The sequence below is a fragment of the Pleurodeles waltl genome, chromosome 5, assembly GCF_031143425.1.
Source record: "Pleurodeles waltl isolate 20211129_DDA chromosome 5, aPleWal1.hap1.20221129, whole genome shotgun sequence".
NCBI classification, from domain to species: domain Eukaryota; kingdom Metazoa; phylum Chordata; class Amphibia; order Caudata; family Salamandridae; genus Pleurodeles; species Pleurodeles waltl.
This window is the reverse complement of record NC_090444.1, coordinates 905229602-905250577: the sequence shown is the minus strand read 5'-3', so window position 1 is coordinate 905250577 and position 20976 is coordinate 905229602. Positions and strand designations below refer to the sequence as shown.

Here is a 20976-nt window from a genome sequence, read left to right as displayed (position 1 = left end):
AGTCTGGAATGGGGAGGTGTGACTGGCCCTAAAAAAGTAGCTGTAGCTCCTGCCCTCCCAGTAGAGTGTCTACTGGGGAATGATCTTGAAGCATCTGAGTGGTCAGAAGTGGAAAGAAGGGTCCATGCACAGATGCTGGACCTCCCTGAATGGGTGTGTGCTGTGACCAGGTCACAGGCGGCACAACAGGGGAATGCTGGACACTTGGACCCTGGAACAATGGGCCAAGCCTCCAAGAAAAAGAGAAAAGGCACAGGGTCTGGCTTGCCAGCCCCAACAAGTACAGAGGGTCAGGAAGAATCCAACCCTGAGGGGGAGGATCTGAACTCTGAGGGAGGGACACCTTCCCTGCAAACTCTGCCTGACTTGGCAGAACTGCAAGGGGCAGGTGGGCCCACCAGAGAAGATGTGTGCCAGGGACAAAGAGAGTATCCCACTCTTGAGGGCCTGAGGCAGACTGCTGCCAGGCAAGAACAAGGGGATACCAGTGGTACCCACAAGGTTTACTGGGAGGACGGAGTTCTCTACACTGAGGCAAGGGCCCTTAAAGAAGGGGCTACTAGGAGAGTAGTGGTCCCCCAAAAGTATAGAGAATTCCTCCTTACCTTAAGCCATGATATCCCCTTAGCTGCTCATTTGGGACAGACCAAGACCTGGAACAGGCTGGTCAACCATTTTTATTGGCCCGAAATGTCAGAAAAAGTCAGGGAGTTTTGCAGCTCCTGTGTCACCTGTCAAGCCAGTGGCAAGACAGGGGGCAAACCAAAGGCTCCCTTGATTCCACTGCCAGTGGTTGGGACTCCCTTTGAGAGGGTGGGGATTGACATTGTTGGTCCCCTAGACCCACCAACTGCTTCAGGTAACAGGTACATTGTGGTGGTAGTGGACCATGCCACCAGGTACCCTGAGGCAATACCCCTCCGGACAGTCACTGCTCCCACAGTGGCTAGGGCCCTACTTGGTGTGTTCACCAGAGTGGGATTCCCAAAGGAGGTGGTCTCAGATAGGGGCACAAACTTTATGTCAGCCTATCTGAAAGCCATGTGGGAGGAGTGTGGTGTTACTTATAAGTTCAGCACACCCTACCATCCACAGACCAATGGTCTGGTGGAAAGATTCAATAAGACCCTGAAGGGCATGATCATGGGTTTGTCTGACAAACTCAGGAGGAGATGGGATGTCCTCCTCCCATGCCTGCTGTTTGCCTACAGGGAGGTGCCACAGAAGGGGGTTGGATTCAGCCCCTTTGAGTTACTGTTTGGGCACCCTGTAAGAGGCCCATTGTGCTTGGTGAGAGAGTCTTGGGAAAAGCCTCTCAAGGAATCCAAGGAGAATGTGCTGGATTATGTACTAGGCCTGCGGTCTCGCATGGCTGAGTATATGAAGAAGGCAAGCAGAAACCTGGAGGCCAGTCAGGAGCTCATGAAGCTCTGGCATGATCAAAAGGCTACCATGCCTGAGTATCACCCAGGACAGCTGGTGTGGGCTTTGGAGCCCATGGCTCCTAGGGCACTACAGGCCAAATGGACTGGGCCCTATCCAATCCTAGAGAAAAAAGGTGAGGTCACCTACTTGGTGGACCTTGGCACCCCCAGGAATCCTCACAGGATCCTACATGTAAACAGGATGAAACCCCACCAGGACAGGGCAGACATGACCATGCTGATGGTCACTGATGAAGGGAAGGAGGAGGAGGGTGAACCTCTGCCAGACCTCCTGTCCTCAAAGGCAAAAGATGGGTCAGTGGAGGGAGTGGTACTCTCTCCCAAATTGACAGATCAGCAACAACAAGACTGTAAGCAAGTCTTGGGACAGTTTGCTAGTCTGTTCTCCCTGACCCCTGGACTCACCAATTGGTGTGTCCATGATGTTGACACTGGTGACAGCTTGCCTGTCAAGAACAAGCTGTACAGGCTGTCTGACCAGGTCAAGGCCAACATCAAAGCTGAAGTGGCTAAGATGTTGGACCTGAAAGTAATTGAGCCCTCTGATAGTCCTTGGTCCAGTCCAGTGGTACTGGTGCCCAAAGCTAATCCCCAAGGTGGGAAGAAAGAATTAAGATTCTGTGTGGACTACAGAGGTCTAAATGCAGTCACTAGGACTGATGCTCACCCCATACCTAGAGCTGATGAGCTCATTGACAGGTTGGGGGCTGCCAAATTCCTGAGCACATTTGATCTGACCTCAGGATATTGGCAGATTGCCTTAAGTCCAAGAGCTAAGGAGAGGTCAGCATTTTCCACACCAGAGGGCCACTTTCAGTTCAAGGTGATGCCCTTTGGCATGAAAAATGCTCCTGCCACCTTCCAACGGTTGGTGAATAGAGTCCTATCTGGGTTGGAATCTTTTAGTGCAGCTTATCTGGATGATATAGCTGTATTTAGTTCCACCTGGAGGGACCACCTGGTCCACCTGAAGGAAGTGCTTCAGGCCCTGCTTCAAGCAGGCCTGACTATCAAGGCAAGCAAGTGCCAGATAGGGCAAAGTTCTGTTGTGTACCTGGGCCACCTTGTTGGTGGAGGCCATGTACAACCTCTCCAGCCCAAGATCCAGACTATCCTGGATTGGGAGGCTCCAAAAACCCAGACTCAGGTCAGGGCCTTTCTTGGCCTGACTGGGTATTACAGGAGGTTTGTTCAAAATTTTGGGACCATAGTGGCCCCTCTGACTGAGCTTACCTCCAAGAAACAACCCAAGAAGGTCATTTGGACCCCAGAGTGTCAGAAAGCTTTTGACACCCTAAAACAGGCTATATGTTCAGCACCAGTGTTACTGGCCCCTGACTATAGCAAGGAGTTTGTAGTGCAAACAGATGCTTCAGAGGAAGGGATTGGGGCAGTGTTAGCACAAGTTAATGAAGAGGGCCATGATCACCCAGTTGCCTTCATCAGCAGGCGACTACTCCCCAGAGAGAAAAAATGGAGTGCCATTGAGAGGGAGGCCTTTGCTGTGGTTTGGTCCCTGAAGAAGTTGAGGCCTTACTTGTTTGGCACTCACTTCCGTGTACAAACTGACCACAGACCTCTCAGATGGTTGATGCAGATGAGGGGGGAGAACCCAAAACTGTTAAGGTGGTCCATTTCCCTACAGGGGATGGACTTCACAGTGGAGCACAGACCTGGGACTGCCCATGCCAATGCAGATGGCCTTTCCAGGTTTTTCCACTTAGCTGATGAGGACTACCAGGGTGTAGGTTAGTACCCATCACCTTTCATCTGGGGGGGGGGCAGTGTAGGAAAGTCCTTTTTTTTTTGCCTGATCACCCCCACTCTTTCTGGATAGGTACTGGTGGTTACTGACTCTTGGCTGTGCCCTGGGTACTGCTTAACAGTCCCAGGGCCAGTGCCCTGTGTAAAATGGATATGCAAATTAGGCTAATTATAATTGGCTAAGTTAACCTACCTATAAGTCCCTAGTATATGGTAGGGCATGTAGGTTTAGAGACCACGGCATAGGTGGTGCACACCTAGGTGCATTGCTGAGGTGCCCAGTGTCATTTTAAAAGCAAGCCTGTCTTGCTGGCTGCTTTTAAATTAAAGCTATATGCAAATTCGACTTTGGAATTAAAGGTACTTCCAAATTCTTAAACTACCTTATTTTTACATATAAGTCACCCCTAAGGTGTGCCCTATGTGCCCCTAGGGCTGGGTGCCATGTAACTATAAGCAGGGACTTTATAAAAATAGATTTATAAGCCCTGGTGAGGTAAAAACAGCCAAATTCGTTTTTCCCTCATTGAAGTAAATGGCCTTCATAGGCTAGAATGGGCAGACTTTATTTTAAATTTTAAAGTCTCCTTAAATGTTACATACCAAGAATTTGGCATCAAATTGATTGTTATAATAAATCCCACAACTTCCAGTTGTTGGATTTAATATAACTAGTGCAGGTAAAAAGTTTAGACTTTACCTAAAAAGTTGCCAATTTCAGCTCTGCATTGTTTTTGCTGCTGTGCTCTGATTGGCCAGCCTGCAGCAGCTTCTGCCAGGCTACTTTAATGAGGTGTGAAGTGGCCTGGCTTCACACAAAGGAATGTGCTTGGGGGAGAGAATCTCCCCTCAGCAGATGGTGAGGCAGGAAGGGGGAGGGCTGCCAAACTGGTCTTCAAAGGCAGAGAAGGACATCTGGAGCACCCAGAAACACCCCCACATCCTGCAACCCCAGACAGCTAGGTGCCCCCTTGATTAGATTAGGAGAGGGCAGGAGAGGGGTGTGTTTATGATTTTTAGCCACACCAGTGGGTGGGCTCAGCCAGATCTCTCCTCCAAAAATCAGATTCATCCATTTTGGATTTTTAGAGACTGTTGCCTTCTGGGATGGATTTTTGCCACACTTCCCAGGAAGTGGTCATCACAGGGGGACGACCCTGTCCCTGATTGGAGAACCAGGGCCCCCCTGCTTTTCACCCAGGAGCAAGGATAAAACTGGCAGACCTGCACCCACGCCTCAGATCCCCACCAAATTTCAAGAAGAAGGAACTACAAGGAGAAGAAGGACTGCCCTGCTGGACCCCTGGCCTGCACCTGGACCCTACACTCAGAAAGACTGCACCAGCTGCACACTTGGGCTTCACCACAAGAAGGACTTTGCCTGGCTTCCACTGGTTCAAGGAGGGACTCCCTGTTTGCTACAGGTGAAAAATTGCTATCCAGAGTCCCCTGCACCAACTCCTGAAAAAGTGACCAGCTGACCACTGTCCAGTGGCCAAAAAGGAGTTTGCGCCAGGTGTATTCTGGGAGTTAAAGTCCGCACTTCCCAAGGACCATCACAGAACTTCTGGACCCTTGGGGTGAGCTGTGGACCCCAAAAGAACCTTAAAAGAACATCTGGGTGAAGCCCCAGAAGTTTGGAAAAGATTGGAGAATTTTTTTAAAAAAGCTCCATAAAGTGACCGACCCGACGCGGAAATTCTAGCCGGCTTGCCTCAACCGCGACCCGGCCTGACTTCGTGGTTCGTCCCGGTAAAGAAAAACATCCAAAAAAGAGACTAAGTCCGAACGTAAAAAGTTGACCGGGACCTTCCAGCCATCGTATCCGAGAAGGGCTCCACGGACGTCGGATCAAGATCCAGGTTTACCCCGGTCGAAGGATTTTCATCTCGAAAAAACGACTAAGTCCGAAGGTAAAAATCACCACCGAGGAAACCGACTTCGCGTATCCGGACAAGGGCTCCAGGAGGTCGGATCCAACTGGCAGGTTCGTCCCGGGGAAGAAAAACATCAAAAAAGAGACTAAGGGGGTCATTCTGACCATGGCGGTAATTACCGCCATGGCGGAGGTCGGCGGTAGCACCGCCAACAGGCTAGCGGTGCACCGCTGGGCATTCTGACCGCGGCGGTTCAGCCGCGGCCAGAAACGGAAAGTCAGCGGTGTACCGCCGACTTTCCGCTGCCCGTCTGAATCCTCCATGGCGGCGGAGCGCGCTCCACCGCCATGGGGATTCTGACACCCCCTACCGCCATCCTGTTCATGGCGGCTCTCCCGCCATGAACAGGATGGCGGTAGGGGGTGCCGCGGGGCCCCTGGGGGCCCCAAAAAGTATTTCAGTGTCTGCCCAGCAGACACTGAAATACGCGACGGGTGCAACTGCACCCGTCGCACCTTCCCACTCCGCCGGCTCAATTCTGAGCCGGCATCCTAGTGGGAAGGTTGATTTGCCCTGGGCTGGCGGGCGGTCTTTTGGTGGCCGCCCGCCAGCCCAGGGCAAATGTCAGAATCACCGCCGCGGTCTTTCGACCGCGGTGCGGTGTTCTGACGGCGGTACCTTGGCGGACGGCCTCCGCCGTCCGCCAAGGTCAGAATGACCCCCTAAGTCAGAAGGTAACTTTTTAACCGAGGCCTCCCGCGACTTGTAGCCGAGCAGGGCTCCATCGCGGTCGGCCTGAAAGTTTGACTTTGCCCCGGTCCTGGTGCAACCAGATGACCCGATTGGCGCTTTTTGTTTCTAAGCGCTAGAAAATAATAATACTTTAAAAATTCATATCTCCGGTTCCCCTGAACCGATTTTAATCGTTTTTGTGTCATTTTAAAGATAAAAATATAAGCTATTTTTATAAATTGGTTTTGGATTTTTAAACTGTTTCCTGTGTTTTATTTAATTACTGTTTTGTGATATTTGAATGCTTTACACTTTGTCTCCTAAGTTAAGCCTTGACGCTCGATGCCAAGCTACCAAGGGTAGAGCTGGGATTAATTTACTAAGACCTAACTGTACTTATGTGGAGGTTTGTGGCTTGTTGCTAGGTGTAGCTGCCTTACCAATAACCCATTTTCCAACAATGAGAAATTATGCTGCAACAATATTCAAATATTGGGCCTGCTGTACTTTTATCGATAATAAGCAAAATACATATTACAACAGAGCCACAAAGTCATAAACAATGAAGGCTGATAATAAAATGTAGGCTCAGGGTTGCATCATTCCTTAAGACGTAATGCTAGGAGATGTGTTTTGCAGATGAGGGGTGGGAGGTCCTACAGACCTCTTGACATAAGTATAGCATAGGCATGGAACACCTATAGGATATATATATTTTTTTTTTTGCCCATGTAGTCCTTTCTCAAACCGCCAAATATAATAATTTATTGTCTATTCCCAAAACATTATGTTGTATGCATATGAACCATTCCCCTTACTAGAAATCTTAAGAATGCCACAACGCAAGGTTTCTGATCCATTCTTGGCTTAGTTACTGAAGACCTATTTACTGGCTGTCACATATTTCTAGTATGTCCACTTATTTCTAATATCTTTTCAGGAAATGTCTGGATTGTATTTTTTTTAAGTACTTCATATAAAACTCCACAGGATGACCTTTATTAGCTCTCTTACATTTATCATTGAAACACAAGTGTTGTTTCTTCAAGATGTGTTTTTCTGCTCGAAATTTTTTTTTTTTCCCTATTTAAGTTGCTGGCAAAGAGATTTACTTTATTTGCCAATTAAAGTGCCTGTTCTGGCATTCATTTAATTCAAAATCTCTTCAATTTGGCAATGAATTGGAGAATGTGTGTGATTCTAACTTTGGCTAAATGCTTTGTAAGAGAAAGTTGTATTTGTAAAAAAACGTTGCCATCTAGTTGTTCCACTGTGAAGTAAGATATAACACAGTAATACGGTACGATCCGCGTTTTGCGGTGTGGCAGTGTTAATTATCAAGGTGCAGGACATCTCATACTACTGAATTCCAATTTTAAAACATTGTTAGTACCTTTTGATATATCTGGTCACCATTAATTAGTCGACTTTGTCCAAATCTGCAGAATAATATGTGAAAATATTCATGAATATTTTACACTTTTTGCAGGAAAGGGAGGCAAAGTCTCCAGAAATGATTATTTTGACTAATCACACGAATGTTTCTTAAATCAGTGCTAACAATGATGAGAAATGCACATCTGACTGTTCTTGCGCCTGATTCAAACAGCTTTCTTCAAGCATAGTTGCGGCTTTCCTAAGGGCACCCAAGTTAGGAAGAAGTCGAGAGTAACACACGCCTGCTCATAGAAAAAAAGCTTTGTGACATTGACCGACTTTATGTATAAGGCCCTGTAGCATATTGCAGAGCACAATGATAAGACAAGCTTTGACAAAGCCTCCAAGTCTGGACTGAGGAAACTAGTACAGTGGTTATTTCTTTCCTGCAAGCCATCTTTTCGGCCTCCTTAACCTGGGTGCCATATACTTGCCACACTTTATTTTTGCAGAAAATACTGATGTGGCTGTTTACTCGTGATGTGTTTTCTAGTTAAAACCTTTCAGTTGCCCCAGGCATTTTATTATTATTTGTGAAGGAGACAATAATAAAACAACATGTGATGAAGCACTCAAATCTCTGGCTGCCATAATGCTGCAACTTTTAAAAAGATATGGCAAGTAAATCAGCATGTAGTTGGAAACGCGCAGTGCAGGTAAATATAATAGTTGTATTTAAAGTTAATTTAAAAAATATACCATTTACCCATGGACAACAAATGCACTTTTAGGTGGATATGTGAAGAATGTGCAGAGGCATTGTGCATATTGAAAAGAGTCAATGGTAAAAGTTGACTGACCCATTACTGCAGGCTGAATGCTGTGGTGGGCGGAAGGGAAATGTGAATAACAATTTAAGAGATCATTGGATGAAGCTGCTTACCGAAAGTCTTTTTTTTGTAAGTATATTATGGATGAATTTTTGAACCATTGTAGTCTGGCTTAACAGCTAAAACTTTCTCAAAGGCCTGACCTCCAAAAACTTTTTGGGTTGTATACACAATTCCCCCCACCCCTTGCCTCACAGCCTTCTAGACAATAACAAACACATTGAGTGACTTTTTTGTAGTCCAAGTGTGCGTTTAGTAGTATTTAGTGGCAACCAATTGGCATTGTTATGCTGCTGCTGTTGTAAAATGGATGTGAGCTGCTGATCATTGGGTATATAATGTCAAATGTTGTTCACTTTGAAATTCACAGATGGTGACAATCATACCATTACTGATAATAACACACAAAAATGACGTTAGAACGTATAAAATATACTCTAGATGGAAACAAATGTAGTACTAACACACAAGCATTTAAGAGCCCTATGATTAAAAAAAAAAAAAAAATTCTGAAGACCCCAAAGCTGCCCCAAGCATGCTTCCCCTAAAGAACAGAATTTACAGAGCCTACCTCACAACTGAAATTCTCACTTAAATCATGCAAGTGAAAACGTTCAGACAAAGACCCCACTAATTGAAAAAACACTATCCCAATACATTCACAGTCTATGCTATATTACCACGAAATGTTGACTGAACTTATTCTCCACGTGGGAGAAGATTTCCCACATCAGAACAGCAATAAGTTGTTTGCATACGCATCACTTCATACCACAGTTTTCCATTTAAGAACTGGTGTTACTACTGTGACATAAAATGCAGCTTTAGCTGTCTGCCGAAAATCGTACTATTCCAGAAAACAAATACAATTGGTTTTGAATCAACCCCCTTAAAACATTGCTTGCTTGATGTGTTAATCACATTTTAATCCAGTCCAGTAGACGTCCTACCTGGAGTGAAGAACTGGGTCTGCCACCTTCAATCTTAGCTTTGTTTATAGAGTCTTTCATTTTGTGGATCAGTCCACGCGAAAGCCATTCGGTACTTGTAGTGTTGATCAATGTGAGTGACTGGGTTTTCTCTTTATGCCTGATTTGACATTTGAAGGCAATGAAGTCTACCTCTGGCCTTCAACATGGTGCACCACACACTGGCCCTCCAAAGAACTGGGAGTTGTTGTGTGCGGTGTAGGAATGGAGGTCGGAGAGTGAATTGTGGCCCCTGTTGTAAGTGACTACCGTGATGCGTATAGGTCTTGGCATCAGAGCAGTATCCGAGGTACTCTCCTGCGCCCAGATTCTACTGGCACCACTGCAGGGCTGAGTGATGTTAGCATGATGTCCTTTATCCAAAGCCAAACACCATCCTTTTCTGGTCATTCTCCCTCTTCCCCTTACTTTCCTTCATTGCCTCCAGAGCAAACTGGATCAGTTTGTGGATAAGACTGAGGCTCATGTTGTATATTTATGGGAATTGCTTCTTGAAACAACCTCTCCCGCTGTCCAGCAGTAACAAAGCTGTCTATTCTGCGGCATGGCACTGGTGACCTCTCTTGCTATCACTGCAGAAAGGAGAAATATGCTATATTCTTTTCACATTCCCCATCATTTGCTGTCTGCTGTGCTGATCAGAAATATGCCCACCCCACCAACTCTTTGTATCCTCCTAGGCCATATCTGCAGCACCCATCTTGCTCCTACACGAGAGGGCATGCTACTCTGTGGTGTAGTCTAGGGCCAGTCCGATGCTAATGAGATTTACTGATGGTCTATTTACCCTGTGCGGATCAAATGTCCTCCTCCAGGACTCCCCTCGACAACCTAATCCCTCCATTCTGCTTCAGGCACATCCACAAGGCTCCTCCTCACTGAGTCCTGTGCCTCTGGCACAGGTCCAATGCCTTTGTACACTTGCAGGGATCCAATGTCTGAGTGCACCCTTGCAGCCTGGCCCAACAGCTCTTGCTGGTCCTGGTGTGTCCTGGTTTCCACACACTGTCCAGGAGTGTTTCCTCACCCTCTGTGTCCCTTTTTATGAGGGAAGATGTACCTTGGTATTTTCTATGCATCCATTGCCCTGTTGAAGAGCTACTTTTGGTTTGTCGATTCTGGTCGTGGCATCAAGTCCTCAGTAAAGAGCGGCATTGGTCAGGATTTGCCTTCTGTTGCCACCCCTGTGCAACCTTGAGAGACTGTATGTGTCTTCTCAGCTCCCAATTCTTATAACCTATCCAGGAGTGTCAACACCTAAGGGATCACTGAGGCACCCGATTGTTATCAGCAATAACCTAAGATGGTATCGGCAGCGACGGGGTGAATAAGTTTATTCAAGTGGCTTCATTGACTACTTTTCACCAGCAGAAGAGGATTTGTTAGCATAATATATGCTAAGAACGCGTGCACTGCTATCTGTGGTGCACCTGTTCTTTCTGTGTTGGTGAAGGCTGACACTGCTTGTGAGGGATGTGTGCAGTGATTCTGCTTAACTTTGCCTGTTATTTTTGCTCGTTAATGAGCCATGCTCGCGATCTCTCACTCAGTCATCCTAAGGTTTACTCATTCTCACTCACTAAGCCACGCATGCAAACTCAACAGTCACTTAAACAGCCCTTTCAATTTAACTTATAAATTAGGCAGATATATTGGCATTTCTGTGTTTAGAAACCCGTTCGTCGAACTCCGAGACAAAAATAGGAAGACTGCAGTCCTGTACTGCAATTTTCCATCTAGGTATGTAGGTCGTGTGTGTTTTCTGACCAAATAAAATACGAATTGTTACTGCGCCAACAATTGCTGTGGTGGTTTATAAGGAATCGCTAAATAATTTGGGATGAAATCCAGATAATGTGTGTGCAGCCCGGTCAATCAACGCTACTTTAGTTCGATAATCTCTTTTAATCTCAGTCCAATTTGTACTAAAGAATTTTAGATGTTTATCGAATTTTGCTTGCCCTGACTTGCATCTTTCTTTTAATCTTTTTAGAAATCCTGCCACAAGCCTGTAGATAAGTACATCGAGTACGATCCTGTCATCATCTTGATTAATGCCATCCTTTGCAAGGCACAGGTTTACAGACATATCCTTTTCAACACCACGATAAACGTATGACTGCCTTATATTCTCTGGTGTGTTATGTTATATGTTCAGATGTTTATGTAGTAGTGGTTCTAATTGCATGCAGGTGCCTGATAATTGATTTAAATTGCATTTCCTTCCGTCATTATGTGTTTTGCAGAACAATAACCCTTTCATCCTCCAACATAGGCATTCATGCATGAGATAGACCTTTCCTGTTGACAGCAAACCATGTAAAGAGTCTATCACCTGAATTCTGTTTTGTGTGGTTAAGTCCATCTTGTGACTGAGTTTCAGTTTTTGTGGTGTTATGTGGTAGCGGTGTGGCTTTATTTGGATATATGTGATGATATCACACATCATGTAAGACTCCACTTATTTCCCTATTTCCTGGGTATAAGTGATGCCAATTTCTTTTTCATACCTGGGACCAGGTGGTCCTCCGGGCACAAGTTAACCCCTACAGCTTCAAAGGCAGTCCCACATTTACCATAGTTCACGATATGTATTGCCCGATCCAAGTGATGTGATGATATGATATCATCAAATTAGTTACATGATATCACCTATCACAAGGAGTACCATATATGCCACCGGAACTTGGGTCAACATGTAATAAACAAACAATTTTCCCATTGGACTCATTCTAGATGGGAACCCTCTTTATGACTTAGCGGAATCCCATAATTAGTAAACACCACGTTTTGCATACATCAAACGTTGGAACAAAACTGCAGACTAAACCGGAAATGACACCACCAATCCTGTTATTTTTCTCAAATGCATATATTAGATCATATACATATTACAGTCCCCATACAGTCAAAGGTGAATCAAGTGCAGATGATGTAATTAGATCTGGGTGCACACCTTATTTTCTCAAACAGTCAAGTGTGAGGTGGGAAAAGAAGAGAAGCAGAGTAACAGGGCCCAAGTTTGTCATTCTCGACTTTTGGTTCTGGAATCCGGATCTGTTGTCACGACAATGCGAATATGCAAACAGGCAGAATAACTGAAATAAAGAAAGGACAAATAATGAAACATTGACAACATAAGTCGGTTTACTTCTTCTTGTAGTGCATACACACATGCTCAGAGGTGACTCTAGAGCAGAGGTCTTCAAACTCGGGGGCGGGCCCCCCTAGCGGGCCCTTAAGTGATCCCAGGGGGGGGGGCGCCAAACTCTGGCCTAAAGAAATATTATACAGATAACATGCCTTTGTTTTAAGTAGAATCATGTTATTGCAGTTTTAAAAAAGGTAACAGTACTTAACTGCAATGTTTAAATAGGTTTAGACATATTTAAGCATTGCCATCTTCCTAAAATAATTGTGAAAAATTCTGAGGGGGGGCCCAGAGATTTTTATTTTTCAACTGGGGGGGGCGCGGCATAAAAAAGTATTAATACCACTGCTCTAGAGGCATACATGCCAGTATAGAAAACACTCTTAGACAGTGGCGTAGCATGGGGGGTGCAGGCGGGGCCGGGCGCAACATCTTGGAAGAGACTAAATCCACGGGTTAGGGGGCGCAAATTACTTGCCTTGCCCCGGGTTAGGGGGCGCAAATTACTTGCCTTGCCCCGGGTGCTGACAACCCACGCTACGCCACTGCTCTTAGAGACCCACGCACGACAATAGTGGTGCATAGAGGTAGCGGACACACAGTCACATATGCACGCAGAGAGCACACAGTAAATGAAAAGGCAGCCAACCTCTTCACTGGTGGTCACCCAAAGTGAGCAGGGCACTCTTCAGCGATGTTGGTGCCCAGACGGAAAGTTGAAGAGATGAAGTAATAGGGACACAGTTTAAAGAAAGATAAAAGACTTGATGGACAGGTTAACGACTTGATTGATGGGTAAAGTGCTGGACGGGCGGGTGATTAATTGACAATCACCCATCATTAAGGCAGGAATGAGAGGGAGAAAGAACTGTTGATAAAAATAAAACGAGGACATCAGATGTTTACTTAGATTATGTTGGTGCCTACGCAGAGGGATTCTGTATATGTATGTGGGTATTATTACAGTAGGCCACTGTTAAGTTGTTTGGTATTTGTTGCATGGTTCTGCTTCTAAGCTCTCAGGCGATCTCATTGTCTACCTCTCTAATTGAGATAGGGCCTCCAGTTGGCCCTCGCAGCTCTTTCTATTTGTATAATTTGTGTTGCCGTCTTTTCACTAATCAATCTTTTAACTTTCATTCTTTATAATGCTTCACTAAATTGTAGCCATTATTCTCAGAACAGAGAGGACACCTGTAAAGTTTTAAGAAATTGTAAAAGGAATAATAATACAAGGTTGAGGATATGCTTGATATGTAGGCATCTATTTATGAATTTCCTTTTGCAATTTTTATTAAACGGTGTTATTGTCAAGACTGCAAAGAATGTCATTTTTGTGCTTGGTTATCCAGGCTTTCTTTTATTCAATGGCACAATGTCTTTGTGGTGAGCCAAAATACACAAGTATCGTTTTCTTGCTTGTTAAAGTCTCCCGTTGCAGTACTAACATCTCCAAATACCGCTTACTTCTGACCTGCATGTATGCAAGTCAATTCTCCAAAATGCCAGTGAAGCAGAAGTGACATCACATTCTCTTTGAACTTCACTTTCACACACACACACACACACACTGTGTCCCCTAAACCCACTCTCACCCACAATCATGCACACAACATACATTTAATTTTTTTTTTTACTTACTTCAGATGGTGGAGAAGGTCATAGTCCAGCTAACTGAGCTCCCTTTTCTAATACACTGGTAGTGAAAAATATTATAATGTGTGTATGCATATATATATATATAAAGGGAATGGCGCCACAAGCAACCTTCCTAAGGACAAGCAGCCACTGTGTTCCTGGCACTCATTTTTCCACCACTTAGGCTAAGGGTTGCAAGCAGCAAGCCAGGGAGTCGCAGCTGCGACTCCTAAATGACGTCCATGCCAGCAAATTCAACACAAAGGTATGAACTGCCCCATTTAAACCACTTCTTTCACAACATACATCAAATTCTTACCCTAAAACGTTCCACAGTTATACTACCCTTTTTTGGTTAGGTGCTCTTCCGTTTTGGTGTTGATGGTAGCTGTGGTTTTTCCATTTCTAGATACACGGAAAGCTCTGCATATTCTGCTTGCTTTGTGAAGCATACGTCCGATGGTTGCAGCTGCAGGGATCAACGCAGACCACCGACCCAGAAGACATCATACGATATGCTAAAGAATGGGATTTTTACAGAATGTTTGGGATAGCATGTCTCGGTAAGAATTATGAGTTATTTCTTCACAGATCGATAATTTTGTCTAGTCCTGTTTATGAGGGATTAAAAAGGTAAGTCATATTTAGGTCGCAGCCTACCAGACCACTCAGCATCTGGTTTGCTGAAGACATCTTGGGGACATTCTGAAAGTTGACCAAGGAATGCATTCTGCCCGTTGGCTTAGTGGTTTGTAACTCACATTTTCTTGCTTTCCATTTGTTAGCTTTATTTATTTTAAGCTGTCCAACTTGAGTTCGGTCCTTCCCTTGACAATACCTTATTTACAGTATCCTTCTGAGTGCTCCCTTTCTGTAAACAGGCCTGTAAATCATGTTCTTATCTCATCACATTTGTTGTGAATTCGAAGACTGAGGTCCAATGTCAGGCTGTGTCTTCCGAGGGCGCTTGTTTACTTTTCTTTCTCTGACACTTTAAAGTGCGAGGATTTATGTGACTCTCTTGCTGGATACTGGGGGTAGGAAAGAGGTTTTTTCTAGCACACAACAACATTTAAACGAACTGTAGGTGTTTCAGAATATATCGGAATTAGGTACACAAAGGAAGGGCATTTTTCTTTATTTCTGAAGTGTGTTGGAAACAAACACTTTAATACTTTAATATGATCAAAACAAATCCTTACCATAGGTAATGCAATTTTCACACAGTTTCGTCTGTGCACTGTATAGATTTATTAGTAGAACTGTATGTCTGTGCAAATGTAATGGTAATCTCAATTGAAATGATTTGTCTATAATGGCATTGTGCTGTCATCCTACAAATACTTCACTCTATGCCACTCCACTCTACTCTGCGCCACTCCACTCTACTCTGCACCACTCCACACCACTGCACTCTACTCTGCACTCCACTTTACCCCACTCCACTGCACTCTGCACTGCTCCACTCTACGCCACTTATCGCTGAGCCTCTCTACTATACCCTGTGCCACTCTACTCTATGCCAGTGCACTCTTCACCATTCGACTTTACACCACTGCACCTTTCACCAATGCACCCTACACCCCTCCAGTCTAGGCCATACCAGGCTACTCTGCACAACTCCACTCAACGCTGCTGTACACTACAACACTCTGCAACACTGCACTCTATGCCAACATACTCTACACCAGTGCACTTTACTCTGTAACACTCAACTGTGTGCCCCTACACTATATGCCAATCCACTCTACACCACTTTACGCCATTAAACTTTAAGCCACTTGCTGGAAATGGCCCCTTTTGCTAGGTTATCCCCAAACTTGTTGTTTTCTTCCTCCTATTTTTCAGGTCTGTTTTTGCTGGTTTATTGTCTCTGCACACTTTACCACTGCTAATCAGTGCTAAAGTGCAAGTGCTCCTTATAGAAATTGTACTGTTGATTGGTTTATCCATGATTGGCATATTTTATTTATGGTAAGTCCCTAGTAAAGTGCACTAGAGGTGCCCTGGGCCTGTAAATCAAATGCTACTAGTGGGCCTGCAGCACTGGTTGTGCCACCCACATTAGTAGCCCTGTAACTATGACTCAGACCTGCCACTTCAGTGTCTGTGTGTGCAGTTTTAAACTGCCAATTCGACTTGGCAAGTGTACCCACTTGCCAGGCCTAAACCTTCCCTTTTTATACATGTAAGGCACCCCTAAGGTAGGCCCTAGGTGGCCTCATGGGCGGGGTACGGTGTATGTTTAAGGCAGGACGTATACTGGTGTGTTTTAATAGTGAAATACTGCCAAAAATTAAGTTTTCACTATTGCAATGCCTATCTCTCTCATAGGTTAACATGGGGACTGCCTTGAATTAACTTTAAAGTGCAGACCCCCTTTGGGAGCAGATAGAAATTTGGAGTTTAGGGTCTCTGAACTCACAATTCAAAAATACATCTTTTAGTGAAGTTGGTTTTTAGATTATTAGTTTGAAAATGCCACTTTTATAAAGTAGGCATTTTCTTGCTTAATCCATTCTGTGACTGCCTGTTTGTGGATTGCCCGCCTGGGTCATTGTGACAGTTGGGCTGTTCACACCTCTCCTCTAGACAGTGACACAAAGGGGGCTGGGGTGTAGCCTGCATATCCAGATGAGCCATCTGTGCTGGAAGGGAGGGGAGGAGTGGTCACTCACACTTGAATGGAATGTGCCTGCTCTCACACAATGCAGTCACCGACCCCCTGGTGTGTCTGGGGCCTGGCCTGGACAAGGAAGGATCTTGCAAACACTTGAGACTTTGCTTTGAAGTTTGTCAACTTCAAAGGCAGAAAGGGGTATAAGAAAAAGCCCCAAAACCCCAGACTTTTAGAATCTTTCTGGAATCAAGAGGAACCTCTGCCCAGGAGAAGAGCTGAAGAGTTGCAGGAGGAGTACTGTCCCTTTGCTGTGTTGCTTTACTGGACTGGCCAGCAGTTGCTGCTTTTGCCTGAAAAGGGTGCAAAGGGTGAACTTTGCTCTGTGTCCTGCTTGAGAAAGTTCTCCAAGGGCTTGGAGTAGAGCTTGCCTCCTGTTGGAAGTCTCAGGGACACCAAAGACTTCAGTTTCCTCGACCTGCAGCACTGGAAACTGTGTGTTTTATGCTGCTCAAGAGGAGAAACAAAAGTGGCGCCGCCAACGATGCCGCTGGCCTGCACCGTGTCCTGCCAACGCCGCAAAGAGTCTCATTGCCCAGCTTCGCACCGCGACCCTGGTCTCACCGACGCCATCATCGGACGACCTCACCAAGCTGCTACTCGCACCGCGACCTGTGGGCCCCACACTCCGGCATTGCCTGTTCACACCGCAGCCTGGGCATCCCCGACACCGCGGCTCCTGCTGTCACCGGCGCTGCTGCCTGCACCGTGGCCTTTGGACAGCACTCCTGAGGTACACAAAGCACCGTCCTGTCCCACACCACAGCCCTGGTCCACTGATGCCAGCATCATCGAATCCAGTGTCATCGAGAGTCACGAAGCACCGTCCCACACCTCTGGCTTGGGCCTACTGACTACATCACTTCAGCAACGACAACGCCGCTGCCTGCACCGTGACCTGGTGACATCGCACGTCGCACCACCCCGCTTCACACCGCAGCCCTGGTCTCACAGACCCCCGCTGGACGCCGTCACCGAGCCGCTGCCTGCACTGTGACCTGTGGGCACCGCACGTCGCATCATCCCGCTTCTCACCGCAGCCCCAACGCCATCCACGCCAGCGCTCCTGACTTCATCAGCCCTGAGTTCGATCCGCACGCTTGTGACTTCAAGGGCCTGACGACTCCCGCACCGCCTCCGGAACCGACACCGTGACGCCAGCGACGACGCTCTCCGGAGCCACCCCGAGGATCATGATGCCCTGCAAATCCAAGGTACTGTTTGCGGGTCTTCCCGACACCGTAGCTGGTCCACGACGCCTTGGCCGGCCTGAACTGTTGGTTTTGTTGATCACAACGCCGTGATAGCCGGAGGTGGAGCTATCGACTTCAAGGAACTGTATTTTTAAGATAAATCTTACAAAATTCATGTCTTTATTACTGTATGTTGGATTCTTATCGTTTTGGTCTCGTTTTACACAGATAAATATTAGCTATTTTTCAAAAACTGGTGTGGTGTCCTTTTGTAGTGTTTTCACTTATTACTGTGTGTTATGTGCAAATGCTTGACACATTGCTTCTGAGATAAGCCTGACTGCTAGTGCCAAGCTACCAAGGGGGTGAGCAGGGGTTATTTGAGTGGGTATCTCCTTTATCCTGACTAGAGTACTATTTGGACATGGTGCAAACCCACTGCCAACTAGAGACCCCATTTCTAACACTACTCGATGCAACTGCACTCTTACCTGCACCACTTTACTCTACGCACATCATTGTGCTCTGAAACAATCGACACTACGCCACCCTACTCTGCTCTGCAGCACTCAACTCTATGCCACCGCACGTTACTCCACTTGTCTCTTAACCACTGTACTCTACACCAATGCTCTCTCCATAACTGCACTCTGTCACTGCAATCTACGTCTCTGCTCTCTACACCACTTTACTTTGCTCTTCTCTGCTGCACTCTGACACACTACTCTGCAACACTGCACTCCCTGCCACTGGACTCTATGCCACTGTACTCTGCACTGCTCCACTCTATGCTACTCCACTGCACTCTGTGCCACTCCACGGCATGGCACTATACTCTACACCACTCTATGCTACTCTGTTCTGCACCACTCTTTGCCCCTCGATCTACTCTGCGCCACTCCCTTCTGCATCACTCGGCTCTACATCACTCCACTCTGCACCACTCTACGGCACTCTACTCCACTCCACTCTATGCCGCCACACTCTACGATACTTACTGTACTCTGCTCTGCGCCACTCCATTCTGCAGAGGGATAACTACAGTGGCTGGAGTCAGTTCTCTTCTGCTGTATTCCTATCTGAGAGGCAACTAAGGAAACAAAGTGTAGAATGAAAGCTAAAAAAAACACTGAACTGTTTTAACGGCACACTTTGCACAGAGCAAGTTTTTTGTCTCTAGTAAAGTTTGTGAGTTAATACATTCATTTTAGGCCTGTCAGGAACTGCTTACACCATCTATTGAAGTTATGCCCATCCCTCCTCAGCCATTAGTTGCTGCAAGCCTCACTAATGACATTCGTCTATCATTAATTGATTGTAACTATCGTTCATGATGTATGGCGTTTTGACATACCAAAAGTCATATCCCATTTATTTGGTTCAGCATCGAGGTGGGCCCAAGGGGAAGCTGCACTCTTCTATTTTGTGTTGTGCTGTTGATTGTTGACATGGGAAAGCATCCTTTTTAATATACGAGGTATCTGTTCTAAAGAACGGTACTTGCTTAACATTATTTTTGGTTGAATTGGGCATAAATTAGTAGCTGCAATGGTATTTTTGGAAATGCTGTTTGATTATGTAGCAACGTTTTATGAATCAATCTAGATGTCTTTAGTTTACCATGCATTTCAGTGCAATCTTTGCCAACTTTGGGAGACGTAGACAATGGTGAAGACCAAGCCAACTTGATCAGTCACATTTTCATCAGGATGCCATAGTAACACAAGGTTTTCAGCAAAAGGGCGTAATTCCCTCAAACCCAGGAGATTATCTCCAACATTAGCGGGTGGTGTTCACAGGGTCTGTCGAATCAGTTTAGTTTAGGATATTTACTTTTTAGTACTGCTTCATTATGCAACATAAAAACTGCTCTCCCACTTTTAATCCCACAAGAAACACTGAAACAATTTTTTTTACGTGCTTTGCTACTATGGTATTATGCTATAATAATAGCTTTGTGTGTGATGTGGCAGTTCAGGTAAAAGTGACATCTTGGGCTAACTTTGAGTGCGTTTTTTGTGTCTTTTATCTGTTTCCAATTTTCAGAGAGAGTTGACGGTGGTATACCTTAAATCTCTAGCCTTTTCCTTTTTTTCTAACTGGCCCGATATTACAGATGTGTTTTAAAGATGAACTATCATAATATAGTTTACTTTAATTCCTGTGTTAAGTGTACATCCCAGACTAAGAACCTGATTTAGAACTCGGTGAACAGCTTTACTACCTCACTGCAGTGATGGATATCCAGTCTACCGAAATCTAAATCCCACAGATCATAATGGGATTTAGATTTCGGTGAACAGGATATCCGTCACCATTGTGACGGTGTAACCCATCCGCTGAGTTCTGAATCAGGCTCTAATTTATAATTTGGAAATCAGTGTTATTTATGTTCATATATGTACCTTTAGTGTTGCCTAGTTGAGCATATGTATGTGTGCATGTTTTGCTTGTGTTTGGCTATGATGACTTTTGTGAGTATATTGCGATTTTTATGTTCTCTATTTATGGCCTTGGTGTCTTCTGTGTGTGTCCTATTAAAAAAACAAACCAACACATAATGCCTTTATAAATGCTTGACTTTAAATATACAAGAATATTGATTTAATGTTTCATTTCATAAGGTAGGAAGTCCTTAATTGAAGGCCGGGCACGTTTGTGCCCACCTCTGTTAGAAAGAAGGCCCTAGTGAAATGGAGGTTATTCCATAACTTGTGGCTTATTGTGGTCATACGTGGTATGATAAAGTCCACCCTTGGTATAACATTGACTGTAGTATATTAGTGGTAATTGTTGACTTTCTCTGGTCATCCATTGCGTCAGATGGTGATACAAGGGTATGCAAGGCTGAATCTATCTATGTGTAGCTGTGTGACATGTGACTCCTTGATGAAAATGGCCAATTGATGTTTGGGCCCAAACCAACTAAACGGCTAAAACAAAATTATGTTGACCATCTCACAATTGTGTTTTTTCACTAAAGTGATAGGTTTCTGTTTGTGGCTAAGGAGTTTGTTTTTCCATAATTAAACCTTCTATTAGTTTGCAAAATGTGCTTGTAAACTAACATTTGGCAACAAATTATTGTATTTCCAATTCGATATTTGTAGCATAGTGACATTTTTAATGCCGTGTGGGACTATTGAACCTGTGAGATCTCTGTAACCTGAGTGACAGCTGTGCTGTTTGGGTCTGCAGTACAGACTTGTCATTGGTTTATTTTCCCTTCTTGCGTCTTTTAAA

The 20976-nt window shown here is 45.2% G+C and overlaps 1 protein-coding gene across 1 annotated transcript in view; it reads left to right on the top strand.

The window, feature by feature from the left end:
• Positions 1-20976, top strand: part of ARV1 (ARV1 homolog, fatty acid homeostasis modulator) — a 106978-nt gene that overhangs the window by 46217 nt on the left and 39785 nt on the right. Inside the window, exons 2-3 of the mRNA XM_069235029.1 lie at positions 11068-11187; positions 14273-14426. Coding sequence (XP_069091130.1) covers positions 11068-11187; positions 14273-14426 — 274 coding nt within the window. The remainder of the gene's footprint in view (positions 1-11067; positions 11188-14272; positions 14427-20976) is intronic.